This window comes from Rhodamnia argentea, chromosome 7 (assembly GCF_020921035.1).
Source record: "Rhodamnia argentea isolate NSW1041297 chromosome 7, ASM2092103v1, whole genome shotgun sequence".
NCBI classification, from domain to species: domain Eukaryota; kingdom Viridiplantae; phylum Streptophyta; class Magnoliopsida; order Myrtales; family Myrtaceae; genus Rhodamnia; species Rhodamnia argentea.
The window spans coordinates 19085511-19108344 of NC_063156.1; the positions used below are offsets into that span (position 1 = coordinate 19085511).

At 41.0% G+C, this 22834-nt stretch overlaps 2 protein-coding genes and 1 long non-coding RNA gene across 5 annotated transcripts in view; 2 read left to right on the plus strand and 1 right to left on the minus strand.

Moving 5' to 3' along the window:
* Positions 1–1030, plus strand: part of LOC115745878 (heavy metal-associated isoprenylated plant protein 3-like) — a 19413-nt gene extending 18383 nt beyond the window's left edge. For 2 of the 3 annotated variants that reach the window (XM_030681495.2, XM_030681494.2), the window contains exons 4-5: positions 28–106; positions 409–1030. In XM_030681495.2, coding sequence (XP_030537355.2) covers positions 28–106; positions 409–926 — 597 coding nt within the window. In that variant the 3' untranslated portion in view covers positions 927–1030. The remainder of the gene's footprint in view (positions 1–27; positions 107–408) is intronic. The other variant, XM_048282267.1, reaches the window with a different exon arrangement.
* The window catches only part of LOC125315917, a 23176-nt gene extending 1432 nt beyond the window's left edge, over positions 1–21744 (minus strand). The window contains exons 1-2 of the long non-coding RNA XR_007199203.1: positions 21734–21744; positions 4906–4909 (exon numbers count right to left, since the gene is read on the minus strand). This is a non-coding gene — a long non-coding RNA (uncharacterized LOC125315917). The remainder of the gene's footprint in view (positions 1–4905; positions 4910–21733) is intronic.
* Positions 18537–19786, plus strand: LOC115745865 (acylphosphatase). Its single transcript, XM_048282268.1, has 3 exons — positions 18537–18959; positions 19293–19593; positions 19638–19786. The coding sequence occupies exons 1-2, from the start codon at positions 18651–18653 to the stop codon at positions 19557–19559; spliced, it is 576 nt and encodes a 191-aa protein (XP_048138225.1). The 5' UTR covers positions 18537–18650; the 3' UTR covers positions 19560–19593; positions 19638–19786.
* Positions 21745–22834: the final 1090 nt, after the last annotated feature.

The window sequence follows — 22834 nt, forward strand, 5'->3', positions numbered from 1 at the left end:
TGACGGTCCGGTGTTTTCTTTTCGCAGAGCACAGTGGTGCTGAAGATCGGCTTGCACTGTGCCGGGTGCATCAAGAAGATAAAGAAGATCGTGGCCAAGGTCAAAGGTTAGAACTTTGAAAAGCTCAATCCCTAATAAATTCTGTGATGGTGCGATTAGTTCAATCCAGGAGACCAGCTCAAGAAATTTTCACAGAAACGTGTTCAACGGTCAAATCTTGATTTGCTTTTTTTCTTCGTTTTTGGCTGGAACGACGGTCAAATCTTGGCCTTCACAAGTGGGAATTCTGTTGGTTCTATCATCTAGAGTGCGCAACAAATTCTTATACCTTGATTAGACATCGTAAAACAACCAGGGGCAACGAGGTAAATTTGTCTGAATAGGGAGACACTCTGTCGTCTTGTGCAGGAGTGGAATCCGTGACCGTAGAGGAAGCCAAAGATCTAGTCATACTGAAAGGCACGATGGAGGTGAATGGGCTCGCGCCATACCTGAAAGACAAGCTCAAGCGGAACGTGGAAGTGGCCCCACCCAAGAAGGAAGAAGCTGCGACCGACAAGAAGGACAAGCCCGCCTCCGCTGGCAGTGGAGGCGGAGAGAAGAAGGACGGCGGCAACGGCGGGAAGAAGGAAGAGGGAAAGAAGGGGGAAAGCAATGTGGTCAACGTGGAGGTGAACAAAATGCAATACGGTGGGTATCCAGAGCCACCGCCGCCGTCGTATTGGAATTACCCACCGATGTATGGCGCCGGGCCCAGCTACATCACTCAGCCTTTCCAGAGCCACCACGTGGATTCATATTATGGAGGAGGGTACCCTATTCAAGCGCACGCGATTCCTGTGAACGATGGTTACGTGATGGATCATCGCGTGCACGCACCACAGATGTTTAGCGACGAGAATCCTAATGGATGTTCCATCATGTGAGCACGACCTAGAAGTGGGGCCGAATGTTGCAGAATCAAAAGTTATGCGGGGCGAAGATGTAAATATCGATAACATGTCGCGCGGGGGGAAACGAGAGGATGAAGCAGAGGGTTCCGTTTAGGATTGGCACGCAGTTTTATGCTCCCTTTAGCGCCCTTAGTTTTGGAGGACGTTTTTCTCTATTTGTTCATTCCCGTGAATGACGGAGCCTTAGTGAAAATTTTGTTCAATTTGTAGAATTTAATGTCATAATAAAGATAAAGCAAATTGTACGTAGTGATTACATTCTCCTGTCCTGAAATTCCCTTTTTCTTTATTATTATTTGCGAAACAAGACATCCTTATTCACTAGACAAAACCTCTAACCCACATGTGGGTACCGAGTTACCGACTGCAAATGTTTAATGCTCAAGATAAGGTGCAGTAACATGCATTGAGAAAAATAAGAGTTACACGATTTGAGGTGAGTAACTGCAAGTGCCCAATATAAATGTAATTAGAAAGAAATGCAAGCAGACGTAATATGACAGTAAGGAGTAATGAATGGGAAGAAATAGTATCACATCAGTTTTGTATATGGCAAAGAAGCTTCATGACATAGTAAAAACAGAAAATCTAAGGGTCCGTTTGAAAAAAAAGAAAAAAAAACTGTTTTCGTAAAATTGTCTTCCAACTTTCAATACTTGGATGATGGAAAATTAATTGATTTACGCAAAACATTTTTCATGGACCGAAATTAATAAACTTAGATCGGGAGAAAACGACTATATTCTCAATCTTAGATTGGGAGAAAACAACTTTCTCCACTGACAAGAGGAGAATCATTTTTCTTTAATTTCTAAACAAATGTAAACTAAACAGTTTCCTTGAAAATAATGTTGATGAAAAATAATTTCCCTTTACATGAAACTTTCTGTTTACTCAAATGAGAGGCAGGGACCACTGGGTGAGTGTAGCGACGAGTGTAGCCCCACAGGTGATGTCCTATTCTATAAGTTTGCTTCTTGATATATTGTCTATGTACATAATCCCATGACATATAGCTAGAGAGATGTTTTGAACCACTGGGCGACGGGAGAATACCTGCCCGACAGCCATCATACTATATTATGTTAATGGCATAGTATGAACAATGAACAAATTTTTCTTTTTCGAAAATTTCAGTATAATGACACGATCTGATTAGACTCAAAAGATATTTTCATCTTTTAAAATTCCATGAAAATTTTGAATTCTTCATCTATATTCCTGAATTATTTGTTCAAATTACCATTTGGTTAATATTTTCAGTTTGACTTCTATAAAACTGAATGTATATTCTATGTTGTCATTGTTCAATCTAAATATCAATTAAAAGCTCAAAATAAGAAGAATAAGAATTTTTGCATGAGATGAAATATATATAAAAAAAACCCAGAAATAAAAGTAACACGAAGTAAGAATCAAAGTAGGCATTTTTACAAAATATGTGGTGGGCTTGAAGTTTTATTGGTCAAATGCCTCAAATCACTTTATTTTAATCATCGAGTGAATTGCTAATGCAACGTTATTCGACAATTAAATAATTAATCACTGCAATTCCAGTTGTTATTATGAGTGTTTTGCGCGAACACTTTATAATCTAATCATGTGCTAAGATCTTCTTCTTATAACTAATTATTCAACACTTGTTATATAAACAATGTTTATGAAAGAAAAGTTAAATTTGACATAAGTTATAAATCACATTCATATAATCGATTTACCAATGTAAGATTTTTTATTTTTTTTACGCTGTGATTTAACTGCGTGTGAGGCTTTCATTGGACACTGGAGGAACCAATCCCTCTTCATGACACAACTATCCAAGTTCAAATTTATCGCCATTCCCATATAAATGGGAGGCGCGACGACGACGCTAAGGATGGCGATTGGGGTTTACTTGTGAGGTATTGGGATTAAAGATTCTTAATGGAGGGTTTCCGGAATTAGGGTTTCTCGAGCGTCTTTTCCAAAGAAGGATAATTTGGTCTTTTCCAATTATGGTGTTCCGCCTAAAGTCGTGAAGTAGTAAAAACGCAAGATGAAGAGTCGGTCAAAGTTGCAAAAGCTCGATCAATCTTTACGTGTTACCATTTTGAAGAATTATGAATAAAATATAGATACTGGCTAGGTCAATATCAGTAGGTTTAAAATACTTTGGCTCAAGTAGATAACGCACGTCGCATCAATTCGATCTTAGCATTTAAGATCTAAAAATTGGGTGTTGATTGAATTGAATAGTCTGTTTAATACAACACTAAGAGGAGAAACTAAACAGATTTTTTTTTATATGTGAGAAAAAGAAATGCTCTATCATGCATTTGTAAACCATCCTAAGTTTGACCTTCCTCAACCTTAACCTTGGATCTTTGATTGAGGGTGTGTTTGTTTCGCAGAAACAAACAATTTGGAAAATATTTTGCAATAAATGATCGCTTAAACCCCGAGGTGAATAGAACCCATATTACTATTATTCCAAAGGTCAAAAACCCTGAGAAGCTAGACCAATTTCAACCTATAAGCCTCTGCAGTTATGCTTACAAAGTCATTTCAAAGGTTCTAGCCAATAAACTTAAACCCTGGCTGAACGATATTGTAGAGGAGGAACAGAGTGCCTTTGTGAGGGGGAGACAAATCAAAGACAACATCTTTATTGTGCAAGAAGTTCTCCATCAGCTAAGGGTGCATAAAAAGAAGGAAAAGTTTCAGGCCATCTTAAAGTTGGATATGAAAAAAGCATATAACAGGGTGGAGTGGGATTTCCTGGAAGCTTGCCTAAGGAAAATGGGTTTCTGTGAGATATGGATTGATAGGGTAACGAAATGCGTGACTTCAGCTTCACTGAGCATTAAACTGAATGGAGAACCCTTACCTTACTTCAAGCTGACGCAAAGGATTCGTCAAGGACCCTATATCCCCATACCTCTTCATTCTTATGGCTAATACCCTCTCAGCCCTGATGAGAAAGGCAATGGAGGGGGGAATGATAAAAGGGATAAAGCAGAACATGTATTGTCCAACTCTATCCCACCTTCTATTTGCGGACAAGTTGATCTTTTTCTTAGACGCGAGGGTGCTGGAATGCCAAAACCTTATGAAGATTCTGAACCAATATTGCTAAACCTCTAGGCAAGCCATTAATCTAAGCAATCTGGAGTCTTTCTTAGTGCTAATTGCCCTTTGGACCTAAAAAGAAATATGGCATATGATATGAGAGTTCTCGTGTTGGAAAGAACAGGGAAATACTCAGGCATTTCCTCTGACTGGGCACTTCCAAGAAACAGATGTTTGGCTGGCTGTTGGCGAGAGTAAATATGAAATTAGAGGGATGGAAGGAGAGATTAATCTCGAAGGTGGAGAAGGAAATCCTAATAAAATCAGTTGTCCAAGTTCTACCTCAGTACGTCATGTCCATTTTCAAAATCCCTATGCCATTATACAGAGCTATTGAAAGGAGGATGGCCTCTTTCTGGTGGAAAAACAGTGACTCAAAAGCTGGCCTTTACTGGAAAAGCTGGGATATCCTTAAAATGAGGAAAGATGACGGGGGCATGGGCTTTAGAGACTTAATAACGTTCGATAGAGCTTTGTTGGGTAGACAAGCCTAGCGCTTAGCATAGAACCAGAACTCCTTATAGAGTAGACTTCGTAAAGGCCTGTACTTCCCAACAAGCAGATTTTGGCAAGCGAAAAAAGGATCTCGCCCTCTCTGGGGATGGCGGAGTATTTTGATAGGTAGAGACACTATTGCAGACAATGTAATGTGGGCGCTAGGAATAGGTGAGGAATTATCCATTCGGGAAAATAGGTGGCTAAGACGGGAAATTATTGGTGGTCCAGCAAATCGAAGGGAACCTAAAAATGTGGCTGATTTGATCACTCGGGTGGATCCAAAATGGGATGAGACTACTCTCAAAGAATTGTTTGAAACCCAACTAGTAAATGAAATCCTAGCCACCCCTCTTAGTTCTCAGTCCTCTAAAGATGTGTGGACAGCTACAAAATCTGGCGAGTTCTCGATGAAAAGTGCCTACAATATGCTTCGTGAAGAGGAGAACAAACAGATAAACAGTCAACCTTCCACATCTTTCAAACCTTCCCGCAGACTTTGGCATAGGATTTGGCACCTAAGGGTCCCCCCAAAAATCAAGATCTTTCTCTGGAAGCTCTGCCAAAACGTCATCCCCTCTAGAGAGAACCTTCTTAGAGGAAGATAATCGAAGAAACCATTTTCCCTTTCTGCAACAACCAGATAGATACAGTGAAACATATTTTTCTGCTTTGTCCCTGGATCGGATCTATTTGGGGCCTCCCAAAAATTAGCATATAGGTAGAAGCACCAGAAAGTTCTATAATGGACAGATGGCTCGAAGCGCAACTTGACAAGTCAGTTACCTCTCCCTCTTTCGAGGTTATTGCAGCATCCCTTTGGGCAATCTGGAAAGCTTGCAATGATAGGGTATTCAGACAAAAAAGTCCCAAACTTGAGTCCTTAATTGAAGTTGTCACGCCCCGACTCTCGAGCTCGCGACATCCCTACTAATATCGCCACGGGGCATAAGAGATAGCGTCACGGGTAGGCTATCGACCTTCACACTTACGATGCACGTGGAAACGTGAACTTTCCAGTCAATAAATAACGTGGGATAATAAAGCAGGAAATAGACACGAAACTCATTCACAAAAGACAATTTTATTCATAAAGCCAAAGCATATGAGTTTTAACCCTACGGAGCTACAGAAAGCATAAACAATCTCATTCTTCGGGGCAGCTCACTAATACCTCAAAAAAAAACATGGTCGGATAAGGTTAAGCCCTCATCTACTCCCAAAAACTACTCTAATAACTAGGCCCTAACATCCACGGACTCCATCACTCGGGACCCGAAAAAGGGTTAACAACGATAGGGTGAGAAATAAATCTCGGTGAGTCAACGCCTAAGCCCGGCTAAGGCGTTGATTCACTCGAACATCCTAACAACCAGTCGTATCACCCAAGAGCGGATATTTTAACCACATGCAAACTTACCGGTCTTCAGCCATGCATAATGCAATGCTTGACTTCAATCAACAATCACGACAGATAAACAAGCGGCAAGGCATCACATCAACTTGCATACATGGGACACCATACGAAGCCCAATTATTAACAAATGAGGCCACATGACCCAGCACACTAGACGCTTAGTGCCTAGCACACTAGACAGTTGGTGCTCTACTAGCAAGACCAGGCATCGTCCCATTACTTCGGCAACGACGACTACTATGCCAGTGTAATTCCAATCGACACGTCATGACAGAGCAGGCATTCCAAAAAGGAGCATCGATCCGTCACAAGCCGCGACCGGCATCTCTCAACCCGGCGACATGGATTGACGTGCATCCGACAAGTCGTGTACTTCCGATTGACACGGCACGATCATATCGGGAACAACCATTAAGTGACCACTCAAGCACATCCGACAACAATCAATCAAATTCTTATCTTTACACTTAGCCGGATGCTCATGCAGTCATGATCAAAGACTTGGCACCAGGCCATTTTCATTCTAAAATATGCAGTTTGATTTCACTCAGGTTGCATGAATGCACAGATTATCCACCAGACTTTGCCTCTAGAAAACGTGGGACCGACACCCACAATTTTCACCCATAACATCCAACAATCCAATCACAACATCCGGGCAAGTAACAATCGGGATAAATTGCTAGACATGCTCCACAAATCTGATGATACATACCGATCCAATTTCATGAAATTGAACTATCAACGGTCCAACTCAACCAACAATCAAACGTTCACTCGGCTCTGCCCTGTTGCTTGCTCGTTATCAATCAACATAATCAGTTCTAATCACCAATTAGCCGCAAATGACCTAGCTAATCGACTAACTTAATTAATTACGATCATTTAGCCTAAACAACGTTTCTATATAATCCGACCGTAATTAAACTACCTAAACACCCTAATTAGCTAATTAATCTAATCCAAACGCAATTAGCGTCATAACCGAGAGTTAGGGGCTAACTCACAATTAAAATTAGCTCAGGCGATCTCGACTCGGGCGGTGACAACACGAACTCGGCCCCGCCCGCGGCGACGACTAAAGGCGACTCGCAGCCCAAATCGAGCTTCGGGCTCCAACTCGGTCAAAGATGGCCCGAAAGACTTGGCGACACCTCGGGACAGCGGTACAAGGCTCGGGGGTGGCGGCCGATGGCCGTAACAGGGGACGGGGTTTTGGGTGGTTCAAGGTCGGGGGAAGGTTTGTCCACGATCGAGGGGTTTTCGAGGGAGTTGCAGGTGGCGCCGGAGGCAGCGGCGAACGGCCGAAGGCGGCCGAGCAGCGGTTGCACAAAACCGGCCCAAAAATAGGGCAGCGATTTCAAAAACAGAGCATGTCCGACCGGGCTGAAATAGAGCTCTACGGGCGGAGGCTGGCTTCCGGTGACTTTGTGGGACTGCGAGAGGTCGAGGGCAACGGCCCGGGGTGGTCGGCGGGCGGTGGGTTTGGGCGAACTAGCGGCAGCAGCCATGGGTCTCAACGACGAAAAACAGGGCGGGCGCATCTTCTGGTCCGTTTTGGAGTTGTTCGCGGTGGTCCGATGGGGTACGAGGGGAAGGACAGAGTTGAGAGGGCTGTGGTGAGGGCGGAGGACGACGACGCAATGGCTAGTAGTGGTCGGGAGTAGCGGCCAAGGCTGTCGAGGCTTGAACAGCCCACGCACGCCCAAAACAGAGCATGAGACGTCGAGAAGCCTCGGGCCGCCTGAGGGCCGACGGAACCTGCGAGACGGCGGCGACGAGCTGGCGACGAGCCGGCGACAAGGCGACGAGGTGGTGATGGTGTCGCTCGGGGCTGGTGGTCGCACGAAGAAAGCTGAAGGAGGAGGATGGTGCACGGTTTGGGGAGTTGCCGCGTGAGAACAGGTGAGGGTAGGGGGTTGTGAGAGAGAGAGAGAGAGAGAGAGAGAGAGAGAGAGAGAGAGAGAGAGCTGGTGAGTGAGTTGACTGGTGGGTGGGGGATTTGACTGAGGTGGGCCCCACCCATCAAGTCACATTTGAAAAAGTTGTCCTCTAGTGCATTATTGGGGGCAAAAAGGTAAATTGATAAATCGAGACTGAATGAATTTTTGGCTCAACCGATCGAGAGTAAAATTTGGATTTTATTTGGCTAGGCTCGATCCAGAAAAAGGCTTAAGTGCGAGAATTAAAAATCATAAATCACGGTGATCGAGATTTCGAGACCTAATCGAAACCGAACGACAAATCGGGACTCGTCCAAAATTCGTCACTTAAGTCCTTACAATCCGAATTTTGCACCGTCCGAAATCCAATAATAATCATTTTTATTGAACTCGATCTCTGTACGGAGGGTCTAATTTCCGGGACGTCACAGAAGTGGCGGAAGCTTTGCTCAAAAGTTATAGAAGATGGAACAAAGGAAAACTAGATCCGGAGGGAGACAGAATTAAGCCACAACTAACCTGGATCCCACCAAAGAACAAAGATCTAAAGATTAACATAGATGGCTCGTTTGTTGTAGGAAGCTTGACGGGAGCAATAGCAGGCATCATCCGAAGTTCCTTAGGTGTGATACTAGAGGGTTTCACAAAAAATATCCAAGCTTTATCTCCGCTTCGGGTCGAGGCGTCTGCTCCGGTGGAAGCTTTGAAAGTCTTTAGATCTAGAGGCGAGGAGAAGATGTAACTTGGAGTCTGACTGTAAAGCTCTGATTGATGCTACACTTGGAGAAGATATAATCCCTTGGGAGATAGAGACCTTTGTTCGGGAGGCTCGGGCCCCACTCAAATTTTTCAAAAACATTTCCTTGGCCCATTGTGATAGATCCGTAAATCAAGTGGCAGATTGGATAGCAAAAGAAGCTCATTGAGACTCTTTTTCTATTTTTTGGTTGTCTAATCCCCCTAAACTCTTTGTGATTTGCTATGTGTTGATGCCTCCTCTTTGAGGTTGGCTTTCATGAACTTTGAATGATGAATAAAGGAGCATAGTTTTCTGAAGAAAAAAAAATCACTTATAACAAATGAATGGAGGAAATTTATTCTTGTCGTTTATGAAATTATTTAAATATAAATTATTATTGATAATGATTTTTTAGTTAGAAAAAGAGTTTTGGACTTTGACTCTAGAGGAAGTGCACCCCGCCGCCAGAGAAGAAAACTCAACTGACTTTGGAGTCTCAAAAAGGCTGCTTCAACCTTTGGGCCCTTGACTTTTCACGCGGCCATCTCGAATCCTCCGCTCTTCATTGGACGCACATTTCTCTTCCGACACCGTAAATTTATGACTCCGACAGAATTATCTCTTGTCGCCCGTGTTTTTTTATTTGACTATGAAGGATTGATTCTTGAGCACACTTTATAAAGCGACATCATAATAAGTTTGAGTCAATATTCAGTAGATATGTAATTTGGTCATTTTATTACGTTCATAAAGAGAATATGTTATTCCTTAATATAGTTTCTACAGACAAGTGTTCTTTGTTGGGGAATATTGTAGGTTTGCTTTGCAGAACATTGCTATGCACACGAATAGTTCAGGATTGTGGCAGGGTCTTGGGTTATCCTCATCGAATCGAACTGGGATGTCCTAGAGAGCTTTGATTTGATGCAAGACTCTCTATGACAAGTTTGGTCTATTCCTTAACACCTTCTAGGAGACTTAAATCCATAAACTAACTCAAAGAATCGGAGTACCAAAAACTTGAATCAAAATAGAGGAAGGCTCAAAGGGCTTTTCATGGGGTTGGATAATCAATTGAATTGTAAGAGCTCGTGAGCTTTAGCGATCCAGCCAGCCATCACATTAATCCCTCTATTATAATAGGTCAGTCTCATATTTGTGATGCCCATAACAAGAGCCCAGCCTCGATGACAAGAGCACGCACTTCCCATGAATGGTGATATGCTCCTTGAAAGTGGACATAGTGTTGGCATGTGTCTTTTTGACATGCGATGACCTGTTATTGGCTCACGTCCTTGGACAAGTGGCAAACTGTCATTGGCTCGTGTCCCCATGACACTCGGCAACCTATCCACAAATAAATTTTTTCATGGCACCATCTGGTCTATTGACCGTTCTAGTACCATTGTAAATATATCATCAGTTGATTCATTTGGGGGCTTTGTCGCTGTCGGCGCTTCAGTACTTCTAGATTCCTCAAGGTTGACACATTTGGACTCCTAGGTTCCTCAACTTCGATATTTTCTGATTTTGGGACTTTTAACGGTCAAACTATTGAGAAAGTGTCTACTTCTTTTAACTTCCAATTACTCCAAAATAAGTCGACATTTCCTACACCTAGCTTGGCATGCGAATCTACTAGAATCGCATGCTCCTCCTGTCATCCCCCCTTAACTCCATCCCGCTGGCTTCTACAATTCACTAGCCTTTTCATAAGGCTGAGCGATCTTCGAAACAAAGCTTCTCAATATGTTTAAGTTAGTTGTACTTATTCAACTATCAATAGAATTTTGTTACATCAAGCTGGGAATTAATTTTTTGCATCGAATTTTATGTCTTGAACGCTATACTAAGATCCTCACGGTTCTCCTTTAGTGTAAGTTTTAATTTCCTAAACGAACGTCATTACAACAAGCTATCATCGAAGAACTTAAAACTATAGCATTTTGGATTGAGACCAACTCCACTTTTTTCGTAAAGCTTTAGTTTAGTTTTAGTTTCTATTGCATTGAATGTTTTATATGTATTATTAACTTTTGCTTGTGGCTATTGACTTATCATTTAATAGATTTTAATGGTATTTAGTGGTCTTCCAAAAATTATGTTTTGCATTAAGATTTGTTATTTACATATTTTAAATTTTATCTCGGTGGCGAACGCAAAATATACCAAAGGATTTTCTATATTTCACTGAATGGATGAATACAAGCAATGACGGTCATTTGTATTGTCCCCAACTTGATATCGAGAAATATATATATATATATATATATATATATATATATATATATGCACGACACACGCAACATTCGGAATATCTTTGAGATTCAACAAATACAACACATTAAACTAAAGATATTATCTAATATCCCCTCAAACTCAAGATTGTCGTAGAGAAACCAACTGGAGTTTTAAAATTTAGGTTGAAAATGCAACTCAGCAATTTGTTCCGTGGAAGAAAATACGGAGCAATTTGACAGTGCCGCATCTGATATGTTGTCAAATGAAATGACCATATTTTTCAATGTACTTTGTCCTTCCATGGAAGAAAATCATCATAGGCAGTCTCTATGATAGTATTGTCGCAAAATAAGATGGTGTCAGAATTATGCAGAGCACTTATATCTTCGAGAAGTCACTAAAGTCTAAACTTTTAGACATGGCATCCGCCACGGTACATGTTCTGCTTCAACACTCAAAACGAGAATTAAATGTTCAAAATAAGATGGTGGGCTTAGTACGTGGGCTTGTACTTAAAATTGAACTGACTTGGGCTTTAGAATAAAAATTGGGCTTTATTGAAAATCATTAAAAAAAATTCAAAAGATTGGGCCTAGCCCAAAGAGGGTTACACCAAAGTGGGCCCTTAAGGCCAGAGTTGGGCTCCCATTGCGCGGGCCGGGTCTTTTAGCCAGGTCCAGATCATTTTGCCAGAATTAAGAAAATAAAAAAATATTAGGAAATAATAGAAATATGAAAAATATTTGAAAAAATAGGAAAAGCTTAGTTTAACCTAATTTGCCCCCATTTTCCCGGTTTTAGACTTAGATTCCCCTAAATTTGAATCAAAACCCTAAATTCGACTTTTCTCTAAGCCCTTATAAATTCATTAGGTGATCTATCCATTGATTGCGTGCATTATATATCTTGATTGTGATTGATAGGATAGACTCACGACTGCACGAACACGCTTGGAAAAACACTCAACTTCAATACCGAAAAAGGCGTCGATGGAAACACTAACGTAACCAAATCCCCCGACCCTTAATCTTTGGTTGTATAGAATCGAACTACTTTTCTCAACAGCTCGATAGGGTTTTCGGTCTACCCTAAAAAAAAAAAAAAGGATTTGTGGTGACTCCTTTTCATGTGCACATACACATGTCACCGATCACACTAAAATCGAATCCGACAATATGTCCCGCGTGATTTGAGATGGGCTTGGGAGGGCCCTAGTCAAAGCCCGTCTTCGAGGCTTGGCAATCCATTAGCTTGCCACTCGATATATAGAGATCGATGGCCGAGTCACATCTTTGTGGCTCCGATGATGGTGACAATGAGAGGCAAGCCGATGGTGGCGACAATGCGCGCGCTTGTGTGTGTGTGAGAGAGAGGGGGGGCGGGCGGGGAGGCAGAGATGGCAAGTGAGGCTAGGTTTTTTTTTTTTTTTTAAAGAATAGCTAAAAACAGATTCTAAAATCAATCCGAGTGGGTCTCCACTTAGAACCGGGAATCTCATTGGTTTCAACTGGTTCCCAAAAAATGGAACCGATTCCCGGACCGATTGGAACATGAATCGACTCGGTCTTATTTTTCGGGTAGTTTGATCCGGGTTTCGGATAAACCCGATCCGATTGCACACCCCTACTCAAAACTCTGGGAATAGCTCGAAATGAACTTGGCTATTGTAGGAATGAGAGGCTTCACATACATGCACATGTGATGTGTTTTGTTTTTTTATTATTATTATTATTTTTGTCTTTTTTCCTTGTAACGAATAAAGTGAAGTGATATTTTTACGCAAGGTCCGTAGCATCTCCACGTTTTCACATAAGCTTTACTTGGATGGAAATTTAACATGTAACTATTTTCATCTCCCCAGTAAAATTTGATGTTTTCCAATTTTTTTCTTATACATTTGAAGAGTGGGAATACTTTTGTCCTCTCTGGTGTCTGATAAATTAAGCCGAGAAAAATGATTTTCTAACCCACAAAACTCTCCACGGGGCCCGGAAAACGTGTTGGAATTGGAGTGATCGAGAGCGCCACCGTGCCCTTATCCAGAGATAGTGACGATTCCAAACGTCAATTCACCTTTTGTGCACACACACTCAACTTTGACCTTAACCTCATAGAGCTAAAAATTCCGTAACCATATGCAATTATTTTTTCTTTTTACTAGAACCACAACCTCATAGAACAATCAAGAAGAATCTGCAAACTCGGTCGCCATCAAACTCAGTGGAGAACCCACCAATTTGGTCCCCGACGGCGATCGAAACGCTAGGGAGGATCCCTAGACCGCCTGCCTATTTATTGCATCTCGCCACAGAGGCTTTGCCAGACAGACCCAGAAACACGATGCTGTTCTCGGACTCTCCGGCCGTCTTCTTCTTCCAAACGCTCCTCTCGCTCGTCCTGTTCGCCGTCTTCTTCAGGATCGCGGTCCTCTTCTTCTTCCTCGCCTTCCTCTTCGCCCTGTGTTCGGACCTCGTCTACATCATCACCGATCTTCTTGTCTACCACCCTTGAAAGCAGCAGCCCCGAAACCAATGATAACTCCGGCTCTTTCGATTTCCCTTCTGGGACTTACAGAAGTCATCTCCAAGGTTTGGGAAGATGGGGGGTAAGTCGTTGATCGATCTGAGTCCAGATCGATGGCCTGACGGAATCGAAAGAACGCCGCATCCTCGATCTTCACAAGCCGGGCGGCGAATTGGGAAGAATTCCATATTCAGATGATGTGCCTGAGGAACCGCCACGGAATTTGCATTCTGGAAATCTCCCGGTGCACTAGATCTGCCTAATAAGTAGATAAGTGTGGTATGAATGAGTACAATAATTTCATTTGTACAGCTTGTCAAAAGAAAATGTTGATGTACGAGTTTTGGTATGTATGATTATGGACAATCAATGACAAACCTAACCGTACTTTATAATGATTTTTAACCAGTTTCTTTTTTTTCTTGCAAGTTAGGATTAATACTTGTGCATTTTTTTTTTCCCAAAAAAACACTTTAAAAGGGGGAAATGATAGATAAGTAACGAATTCTTAGTTTGATCATTTTATTTGTTGTTTGGTAATCTGATAGGACATATCAATAAGATATACTTCTTGAGTCTCTATTAAGCATGTAGTTATTTTTCTTAATTTTTTGAACCAATAACTTTTAATGCTTAATTCGCCTTTATTAAAAAAAAACAAAGAACTTAAGTCATCATTATCCGGCAGTTGCTTCTTAGTCATAAATTCCTAATTCTAACAAATATGTAATGATGGACCCCTAATTGTTATACATATTTTGATAATTAATCTATAAAAAAGTATGCATATACAGATTCTGTTTCGAAGTATCTACATGCTGAACTTTTAAAAGTCGTAGAAGTCATAAAAAGAAAAGTAAATGCTTAAAAAGTTATATTCCATGATAACACATAGAAATGGTATAGTTTCTGGAATTATATGAAAATAAGAAAAAATATTTAGAAAAGGGTGTGGAAGAAACGGCTTTAAGGATGGGAGTAGGTGAAAATGGAAGTAACATTGAAAGGTCAGTCTCTCTGGCGTTTGGACAACATGCGTCAACCAACAACATAGATGTCCGTGCATACATTAGGGGGCGCATGGTAACACTTCTGCTTCAAAAATCAATTTTTGACAAAAAGTTGATTTCTGATGAAAAAAATTCTTTTGGTAACAATTGAAAATTTCTACCTATGAAATATTATTAAGCAAAATTTTTTATGAAAAATTATTGGTCGGCGACCAAAAAATTCTACTTCATTTTTAATTTTTTTTCAAATTTATTTAAAGGTTAATTCTTATTATTAAAAAATATTTTTTAATTTTTTAAAATAAAAAAAATATTATTTATTTTTTACTCCAGCAATGAAGACGACGACTTGGCGGCGGTGCTAGGCGGTGGCGACTAGACAAGGTCGGCGGTGGGCGGCGAAGCGGAGGCGTGGTTGGAATAGAGAGAAACACCGAAAATGAAAAGAGGTTGAAGTGAGACAGATATTAATGTTGAGAGATTTATCCTTCCTAAAGAAAAGTAACTCTTTTAAATTCTGAATTGGCTCAAAATTAACTTCAAAAATAGAAATGTAATGTTTTGTAACCAAATGGATTTCGGTTCTAGAAGTTGCATTACTAAACGAATTTTTATTCCATAAGTACTTTTGCAGTATAAATTTATTTCTAGAAATATTACCATGTGTGCCCTAGGATATCTCAACTGAAGGCCTAATTCTCAATATAAAATATATATATATATATATATATATATATATATATATATATAAAGGAATGCACCACTTTTTATATACGAGACAATTTTGGGTCAACCAACCGATGGATACGCTGTTGCAGCGCTTTAACTACTCCACGAATATTACTCTTCAGCTCAGCTCGGTCCAGCATTGCAAATGGGCTTTGGGGCTCCAAAATCCTTTTAGCAAATGCAAATGGCATTTAGTTTATTTTTTACTCAACTTTGAGGAACTACAATTGCATTTCTAAAGGCCTTTGGCCCAAGACAAGACACATTTATGAATGCAAATGCATTTTTTTCTTCCAATTTTGCTCTTGCTCAACTATCATAATTCTGGAAATGTCCCTACCATAAGCGAGCATTTGGCGAGGCCAATTGTAGCTATTGGTGAGCGTAGATCCAACGTCGGTAGCCTCGCCTGAGGCTTGGTAACCTTAGGCAATGAAATGTCCCTACCATAAGCGAGCATCTGGCGAGGCCAATTGTAGCTATTGGTGAGCTTAGATCCAACGTCGGTAGCCTCGCCTGAGGCTTGGTAACCTTAGGCGATGGTCATCTAGGGTCTCAGATGACTTTCCCCTGGGCAGTGCAATGTGTCGTCTGGGTTCGCGTAACCAAGGTAGTGGTCCCCTGGATTTGCGCAAATCCTAGCAATAGCTGTAGGCAATTGTCCCTTGGGTTGCTCGATCCGAGAAGACGATTGCATGGGGTCGCGCGACCCAAGCCGCTTCACCTGGGTTTGCACGATCTAGGCGAGGCCACTAACGCTAGATCTGGCTCGCCGATAGCCAGATTTAGTGTGATGACCTAATTTTCCACTAGCTCTGCCCTTCCCCTCCCCCCCTCTCTCTCTCTCTCTTCTTCATTGTGACCACTCCCCCAAGAGAAACTCTCTCATTTCTCTGTTCCCTCTTGGTTTTCTCTCGCCTGAAGCCCTCTTCCTCTCGTCCTTGCACTAGCAACATCGCGGCTCAACGCCGGCGGTCCACGAGGTTTTCAAGCCTCGTACTCAGCCCCGCCAATGACCCCGCACTCATTCATCGCTCCCTCACGAACCGCGCGCACCCGAAGCAAGGGGGGAAGAGCCCAAGCTCAATTCGGCGACATTTCCATCTCTGTTTTCTCTGAGCTTGATCTTAAGGCAAGTGAATATCTGACCTTACCACTAGATTGTCTGATGGTCGTTTGATTTAATGCGAATGGTCAACTTTGGAAGTGGGTATGCTGGTTGAACTTTTGGCTTGCAACGAAGGGAAAACGCCTTTGTAGGTCCGATCCATTGGTTGTTTTAGCATCCTTAGGTCTTGGATAACTAGGATATATAGTTGGGTCTTTGAAATTGTCTTTGGCTTGGCGTGAAGTGATGTGCACCCCGTGGAGGGTGTCTTGGCCGTGGACCTTGAAGGTCAAGGTGTGAAGTTCGTGAATTGCGGATTGGTTATCTTGGTTGCATTGTCGTTATTTAGCTTCGATGGATTGAACTTGGGAACGGATCACCTTGTTGATCATTTGAATGGCACGAAATGTGGATTGAGGTCCTAATGGTGTTCAGCCATGAGTTGCATAAGGGCTTTGTTGCTCAAATATGAGTAATGTTGTCTTCATCGGGGCATTATGATCTTGATACATTAGATTACCTGAGTTATGTGTTGAATTACTTGGTTCGATGTTGCTTGAGCAAGAACTATGGATTCATACCATATGGTATTTGGTTATGAACTCATTTGAGAGGTTGTTTGCAATGTCGAGTAAATTAATTGTTGACTTTGCCTAATATAATGATTTATTAGATAATCTAGTCGTTTGATTGGATTTTTTCTTGCTAAGCTCATAGCTCACTCCTTGTGGTTTAACCCTTTTAAGTTTAGCTGGTCAGATTCGGTGGCGATGGTGTTTTCCATGGACAATGATGGTAGTGGTTCGGGAGGAATTACTATTTGTATAATTCCAGTTGTCTTTTGAATTGTATAATATACATAAGCTTATATATAGCAGTATTTTCCCCAATTTGTTGAATTTTACTTATGCAAATTAGTACAATCTATGAAAGGCCATACCTTTTCGGTGTCTTGCCTATCGTTTGGATGCACTTGTATGTCCATATGACCAACTTGCTTATATAGTCTTCCACTTGTGCCAATATATAAATAATATCATATTAGTAGGTGACGGGCCTGGGACGTCACATTTAGCCTCAACAGAGGAACATCGGCCTCTTGCCGACGGATAAGTCTTGCCAAGTTTTGTGTGTTCACTTTTTATTTCTAAAAAAAGCAAAAATGCTTTTCCAAAGTGTGATTTTGACAAACACTATTTAGGCCAAAGTTATTTCTTAATGCACTTTAAACTACAATTTACCAAACACCATTTGTATCTCGAAAAATTCCTTTAGCCCAAAAGCATTTGCATTACCTAACGGACTAGTCTTACCATTTTCTAAACTATTCGTTAACAAGTAAAAGCCATACATAAGAGGCTTACATGAATTATACTTTTATGAAGCTATTTTAGACTCTAAATAAAGGTTTTGTTCGATAACCAAATTAAGTATTAAAAAGTTCAAATCCAGCATTTAATGAGATTAACCTAACTTGATAACTTTAATTAGTATTGACTTATAAAACTCAATTAAAACCTATCAATAATGGTGGCCACTGTTAGGTTTGGGTAGAGATCACTGATGATTAATTAACAATTAACATCAAGCGACTATATAATTATATTTTCAGTATTTAAGGTCTTCAGTACTTTACATTTTCAGTAAGTAATCTTTGCTTTTATCAAACAAGAAGCTCTATTGAATTGTACTTTTGCAAAGAAGAGTTCTTTTTATAAGGTAACAAAATGGCAAAAAAAATCTTGGGTCGATTGATGCATGCTTTTTGAGAAAGTATTCCATAAACCCACTTAATATACTAAATGAATTTTAAATACTCCAATTATAGCTGCTGTACAAAACCAGATCATTACATTACATGGTAGCTTAAAAAAAAAAGCAGGAAATAATAAGACTTTACTTGGTACGATGCTGAGTAAGAAAAAGGGAAAATAGCAGCATATATTGCAAATCGATAGGATGTTTAAGGAAAATGGAAAGATATAATAAGGTGGACCGATTCGTGTGCCACGTATCATTATCTAATGTCGAATCTAGCTCAAAAGTTAGTGTGTCCGATAAATATCACCAGAATATTATTTCGCCCTTTTGGCTCATAGATAAGAATAATCGGAGAATCGGAAACATTATTTTCATATGAAAGAAATATGTTATTGGGGCCAGTTGTATGCAAGAAATTCGCTGTGCCTCTTTTGTGTCATCCTCCCTCCATCCTTTCCCACTCCAAGTCTAAGCAAAGCAGTGTGAACTGTGCGAACCCCAACTCACGCCGCGTAAGCCAAAATGAAGAACTTTCCATCGATCCTCGTCGCTCGATAACCCCATCAATCACGCGACCGTCCTGAAATAATTCATTATTAAAGTCAAACACCTGTTCGAATTGAATGGCGTCCGTAGCTTCCATCAAACCCATCGCTACCACCATCCACCGAAGCAGGAGTACCAGATTCTTCCTCGGCCATTGTCATAGGAACAACCCTGGGGCGACATGGAGAGTCTATAGAGATGGTCCTGCTCCTCCTAACAGATTCCCCGATCTCCCTGGCCGTGGGCCTCCTCGTCCTCTTCCTCCTCTTCCGCTTCGCCTTCAAGTTCTTCATCCTCCTCCTCCTCTTCCTCGTCTGCTCCAACTTCGTCCTCGTCATTCGATGACCTCTCCGCAGCCCCCCTCCGATTCCTCCCCCTCCAAAACGGTGCGCTTCATTCACTCTGCCGGCTATTATGTGTGTGTGTGTGCTGTGAATTGCTACTTTCGAACTAAATTATCGGCTCCAAGTTCCTTCCTTTGGAAGCATCTCGAGTTGGGTTTGATTGTGAAGTTATCCACGATTTGTAGATTGATTGACTATGATCGATCGGCTTGTGGTCTCGCTATTTGCTACACTCACTTGTAGATTATTGGTGATTTCGATATGGGGGTCGTTTTGGGTTCTTCATAGTAAAGAGAATTCACCGTTCACATAGCGAGTCTGATGATCTATTATAGGACTGTGAGCAAAGGGTTTAATTGAGTTTGATTTCTGCAGGTGAGGGCTGTGATAAAGGGGAGAGTGCAGGGTGTATTCTATAGGAACTGGACGATCGAGAATGCCTGCCAACTGGGTTTGAAAGGTTGGGTTAGGAACCGTAGGGACGGCTCTGTCGAAGCCCTGTTCTCGGGGAAGCCTGAGTTGGTGGAAGAGATGCAGCAGCGGTGTCGGCGGGGGCCGCCCTATGCGGTGGTCAGTGGCCTCGAGGTTTTCCCTGCCACTGATGATCCGGGCACTGGATTCGAGCGCAGACCAACTGTTTGATCGATATCTGTAGAGAGTGCAGAGTCACTGCCAATGGAACCCTGAACAGACTGTCGGTGATAAGCCGGTGGAGGAAGGTGTTCTTGCTTACCATGTAACACTCTATTACTTTTGTTCCTATGGTAGAAATATTACCCTTTTCTGCATCTAGTTGAGGATTTGTGCTGGAAAGTTCTCCGCTTGATGATGGCATTTTTACATCAAGAGTCCTAAGGATCATTGTCTTAGTTTTCTCGACTTTGTGCGATTAAGGTTTACCTTACCTCTGTCATCCTGTACTAGGGAGCTTTATTTTTCCTGCTGGTTTGGCCCTTGAAAGGAAACCATTTTAATTCTAATACTTCGTATCTTGGGGCATAGAACGTACTAACGCTGAGTACTCTCCCGCCAACTTTAACTCTGATTTTATAATAACTGATTCCTCTAGGTTTTCCTTTTAATTTGCACATTTATTTGTGGCTTGAATTGCAATGTAATGTGTGAGATGGTTAAGGTGATGCTTTCGTAGCACAATGTAGGTGTGTGATTGTGCTAGTGTACCTAAAACTTGGATGTGACCAGGACTATCAATTGAGAGACTCGGTAACCCTTTTTTCTTGACAGCATTGGTTGATGATATCGGCGAGGTGGTATAGGACTGAACTTTTCTCAGTCATACGTTTATAAACCTGAAATGGACCTTGTTCAGCAATCTGCTTGGTCCCGAAAACATTCACTTCGACATTCATTGAATTTTTCTGGATGCTGGATTATCTGCTCCTACGATGCAAAATTATTTCATATTCTTAGAAAGTTCAATGGGACCATTTTTTTTTTTTTTTTTGTGGTCTATTTGGTGCACAGTAGAGCTTTCTGTTCTGTTTATTTGTGTCTTCTGGCAGTTATTAAAAGAGCATATCATTTGCATCTTACCGGAAGAACCACATGCATTTTAGCAATTTGGTGTGTATAAGGTTCACACATTGCTGTGCTCTGACATCAACTTTGGTCTGGTCTGTTTCCATTGATTGGCTGTGGATACAAACTTTTCCTCCGTTTCTTTCTGGGTTGGAGGAACCACCCTTTTCATATATTGGTTACACATAACCTTTTTCTATTCGAGTTTTTATCTTTATAGAGACAAGAGAGGACATATTTTTTTTTTTGTGTTTTTATCCTCTATGTTCTTGAAAAGTATTTGATAAATGAAGATGGAAATTCTCACTAGGGAATGAAAAGTGTGAGGACATGCTTGTATTACATCAATAAGTAAAAGAGGCTGTTCCCAACCTTTTTGTCTTTCAATTTGGCGTGTAAACACTAACAGGAAGCATTTCGGACCTCTTTAAAATTCTGTAATAACGTTGAGACTGGCCATAAATTTTTTCTTGTCGTCGCTAAGATGGTTCTCTACTGTCTAGGCAGAGTTTCAATACCTGCTTGCTTTTCCACTGTGGATTAGTGCTCGGCTTCCTTGTGTTTGCCTACGGTTTTTCTTTCCACTAAAGGGCTAATATCACCCAAAAAAAAAACTCCGAACTAATTTTTGTGTCATAAGATCTTTCAAACTGGTACGCTCAAGTCGCTTTTACGCAAAATTAATTTTAATGTCACAAAAAGTCCGAAACTAGTACATATGTGCTACGCTAACTCAAAATGGATATGCCCGTGTAACGTTTACCTCAAATTCTGGTATAACTAGAATTATTTTTTGGATAAATGTAGCATGACCGTGGCACGGGTGTATTAATTTGAAATTTTTTACGGCAAAAATTAGTTTGAGGTAAATGTGGAATGGATATATTAATTTTAAATTTTTTTGTATTGCAAATATTAATTCGAGGTAAATGTAATACGAATGTACTAGTTTGAGATTTTTTATGCTATCTTCAAATGCTGTAGGAGGTGCGAGTCAGAATTAACATGGATATTGCTGTAAAGGCAGCCAATTATTGTGGATCGTCTTCTCGAAATTAGGTGGAATTTCGTAAAGGACAGTAAACTTTCATCCTACAACAGCCATCCTTACTTCCAACTGTGTTTTTGCTGATTTATTCGCGACCCAGTCCTTGCATCTGAGTTGGATCAATGATACGGCGAAAAAGTTGGTCATAACGCGGCGAAACCTCTATACCTTTTATATCGAACATAATTGCGTCCCAAACCTCTCAATTAATACGATCGAGTCTTTTAACTTTTTTTCAAAAGATGCAATCGAATCTGTCCGATGAACAGAACGAGTAATACAAAGTCGGCTGAAAACTGCATCCATCGCTACCTTATTGCTTTTTCCGATATGGAGATCGCACTCTTTTTTCAATTAAAAGATTTGATTGTATAATTAAAAGGTTTAGGATACGATTTCCCTTGTCAGTGTCAGTTTAGGACTTGATTAATATTTGAAAAAAGTTTAGTATATTTTCCCACCACCAAAAAAAAAAAAAAAAAAGGATTGGGTCAATGCATACACAATGTGTGTGTTGGGGTAACCCTGTTCATCTTTCGGTCAAGAAAGAAAATCCAGTCATTAATGTTAGCTTCTACCTTAGAAGGATAAGCTGGTCAGCCCAACTTTTTCTTGGGCGGGCTTGGCTTCGGCTTGTGGCCTTCCAGCTCTTGGACCAAACTCATCCAAAAGTCCACTTCTAGGAAAAATTTGTAGGCGGGGGCTTTTGCTACGGATAGCTCGCCCGTCGCTAACGGCCTCTCTCCCTTCTTTTAAAGAATTGATTATGGAATAATTTTTGGGTTATTGTAAGACTAATCAGTCTATTTTGGATTACAAAAAAATAAATAAATAAAAATTATTTTGTGGAGTTCACTTTCGTAAGAATTTGTGGCTTATAACATACCGCTATTCTCATAGTCACCCGAAGACTATTATGCTAGCAAAGTCTCTTCTTTTATCACGCCCTGTACCTGGTCGTGTCACGTCCACGATCACTTATGCCGCTGAAATTGCTTGTTCTCTTCACAACAACTTCCTTGCCTCCTCATCAATCCTTCTTCTTTGGCGGTTCGTTTATAGCTAAGAATGGGCCGTCGTCGCTAGTGAATGCTATATTCCGAGTCCTTTGTGCGTAAGAGGATGCCTTCCTTCACATCCTTCACCAAACAGGAAAGCAAGTTGTCACCATCTTCTGTAAGAGGTTACCACAAGTTTCTCCAAAACAATTTCTTTTCGTTGGAGATTACTCCACTAGTATGAAACCATCTGCAACAGACGGACCTCCCCTAGATCAAGACATTCTTACGGTTCCTTGTCTGCGACTGTTTCGATCAGAAACTCTTGTTTC

Bases quoted from the DNA above. Each gene is read 5' to 3' on its own strand.
- LOC115745865 (XM_048282268.1), top strand. From the start codon at position 18,651: ATGGCGTCCGTAGCTTCCATCAAACCCATCGCTACCACCATCCACCGA. The intron at 18,960-19,292 runs GTGCGCTTCATT...TGATTTCTGCAG, and splicing joins ATTCCTCCCCCTCCAAAACG to GTGAGGGCTGTGATAAAGGG.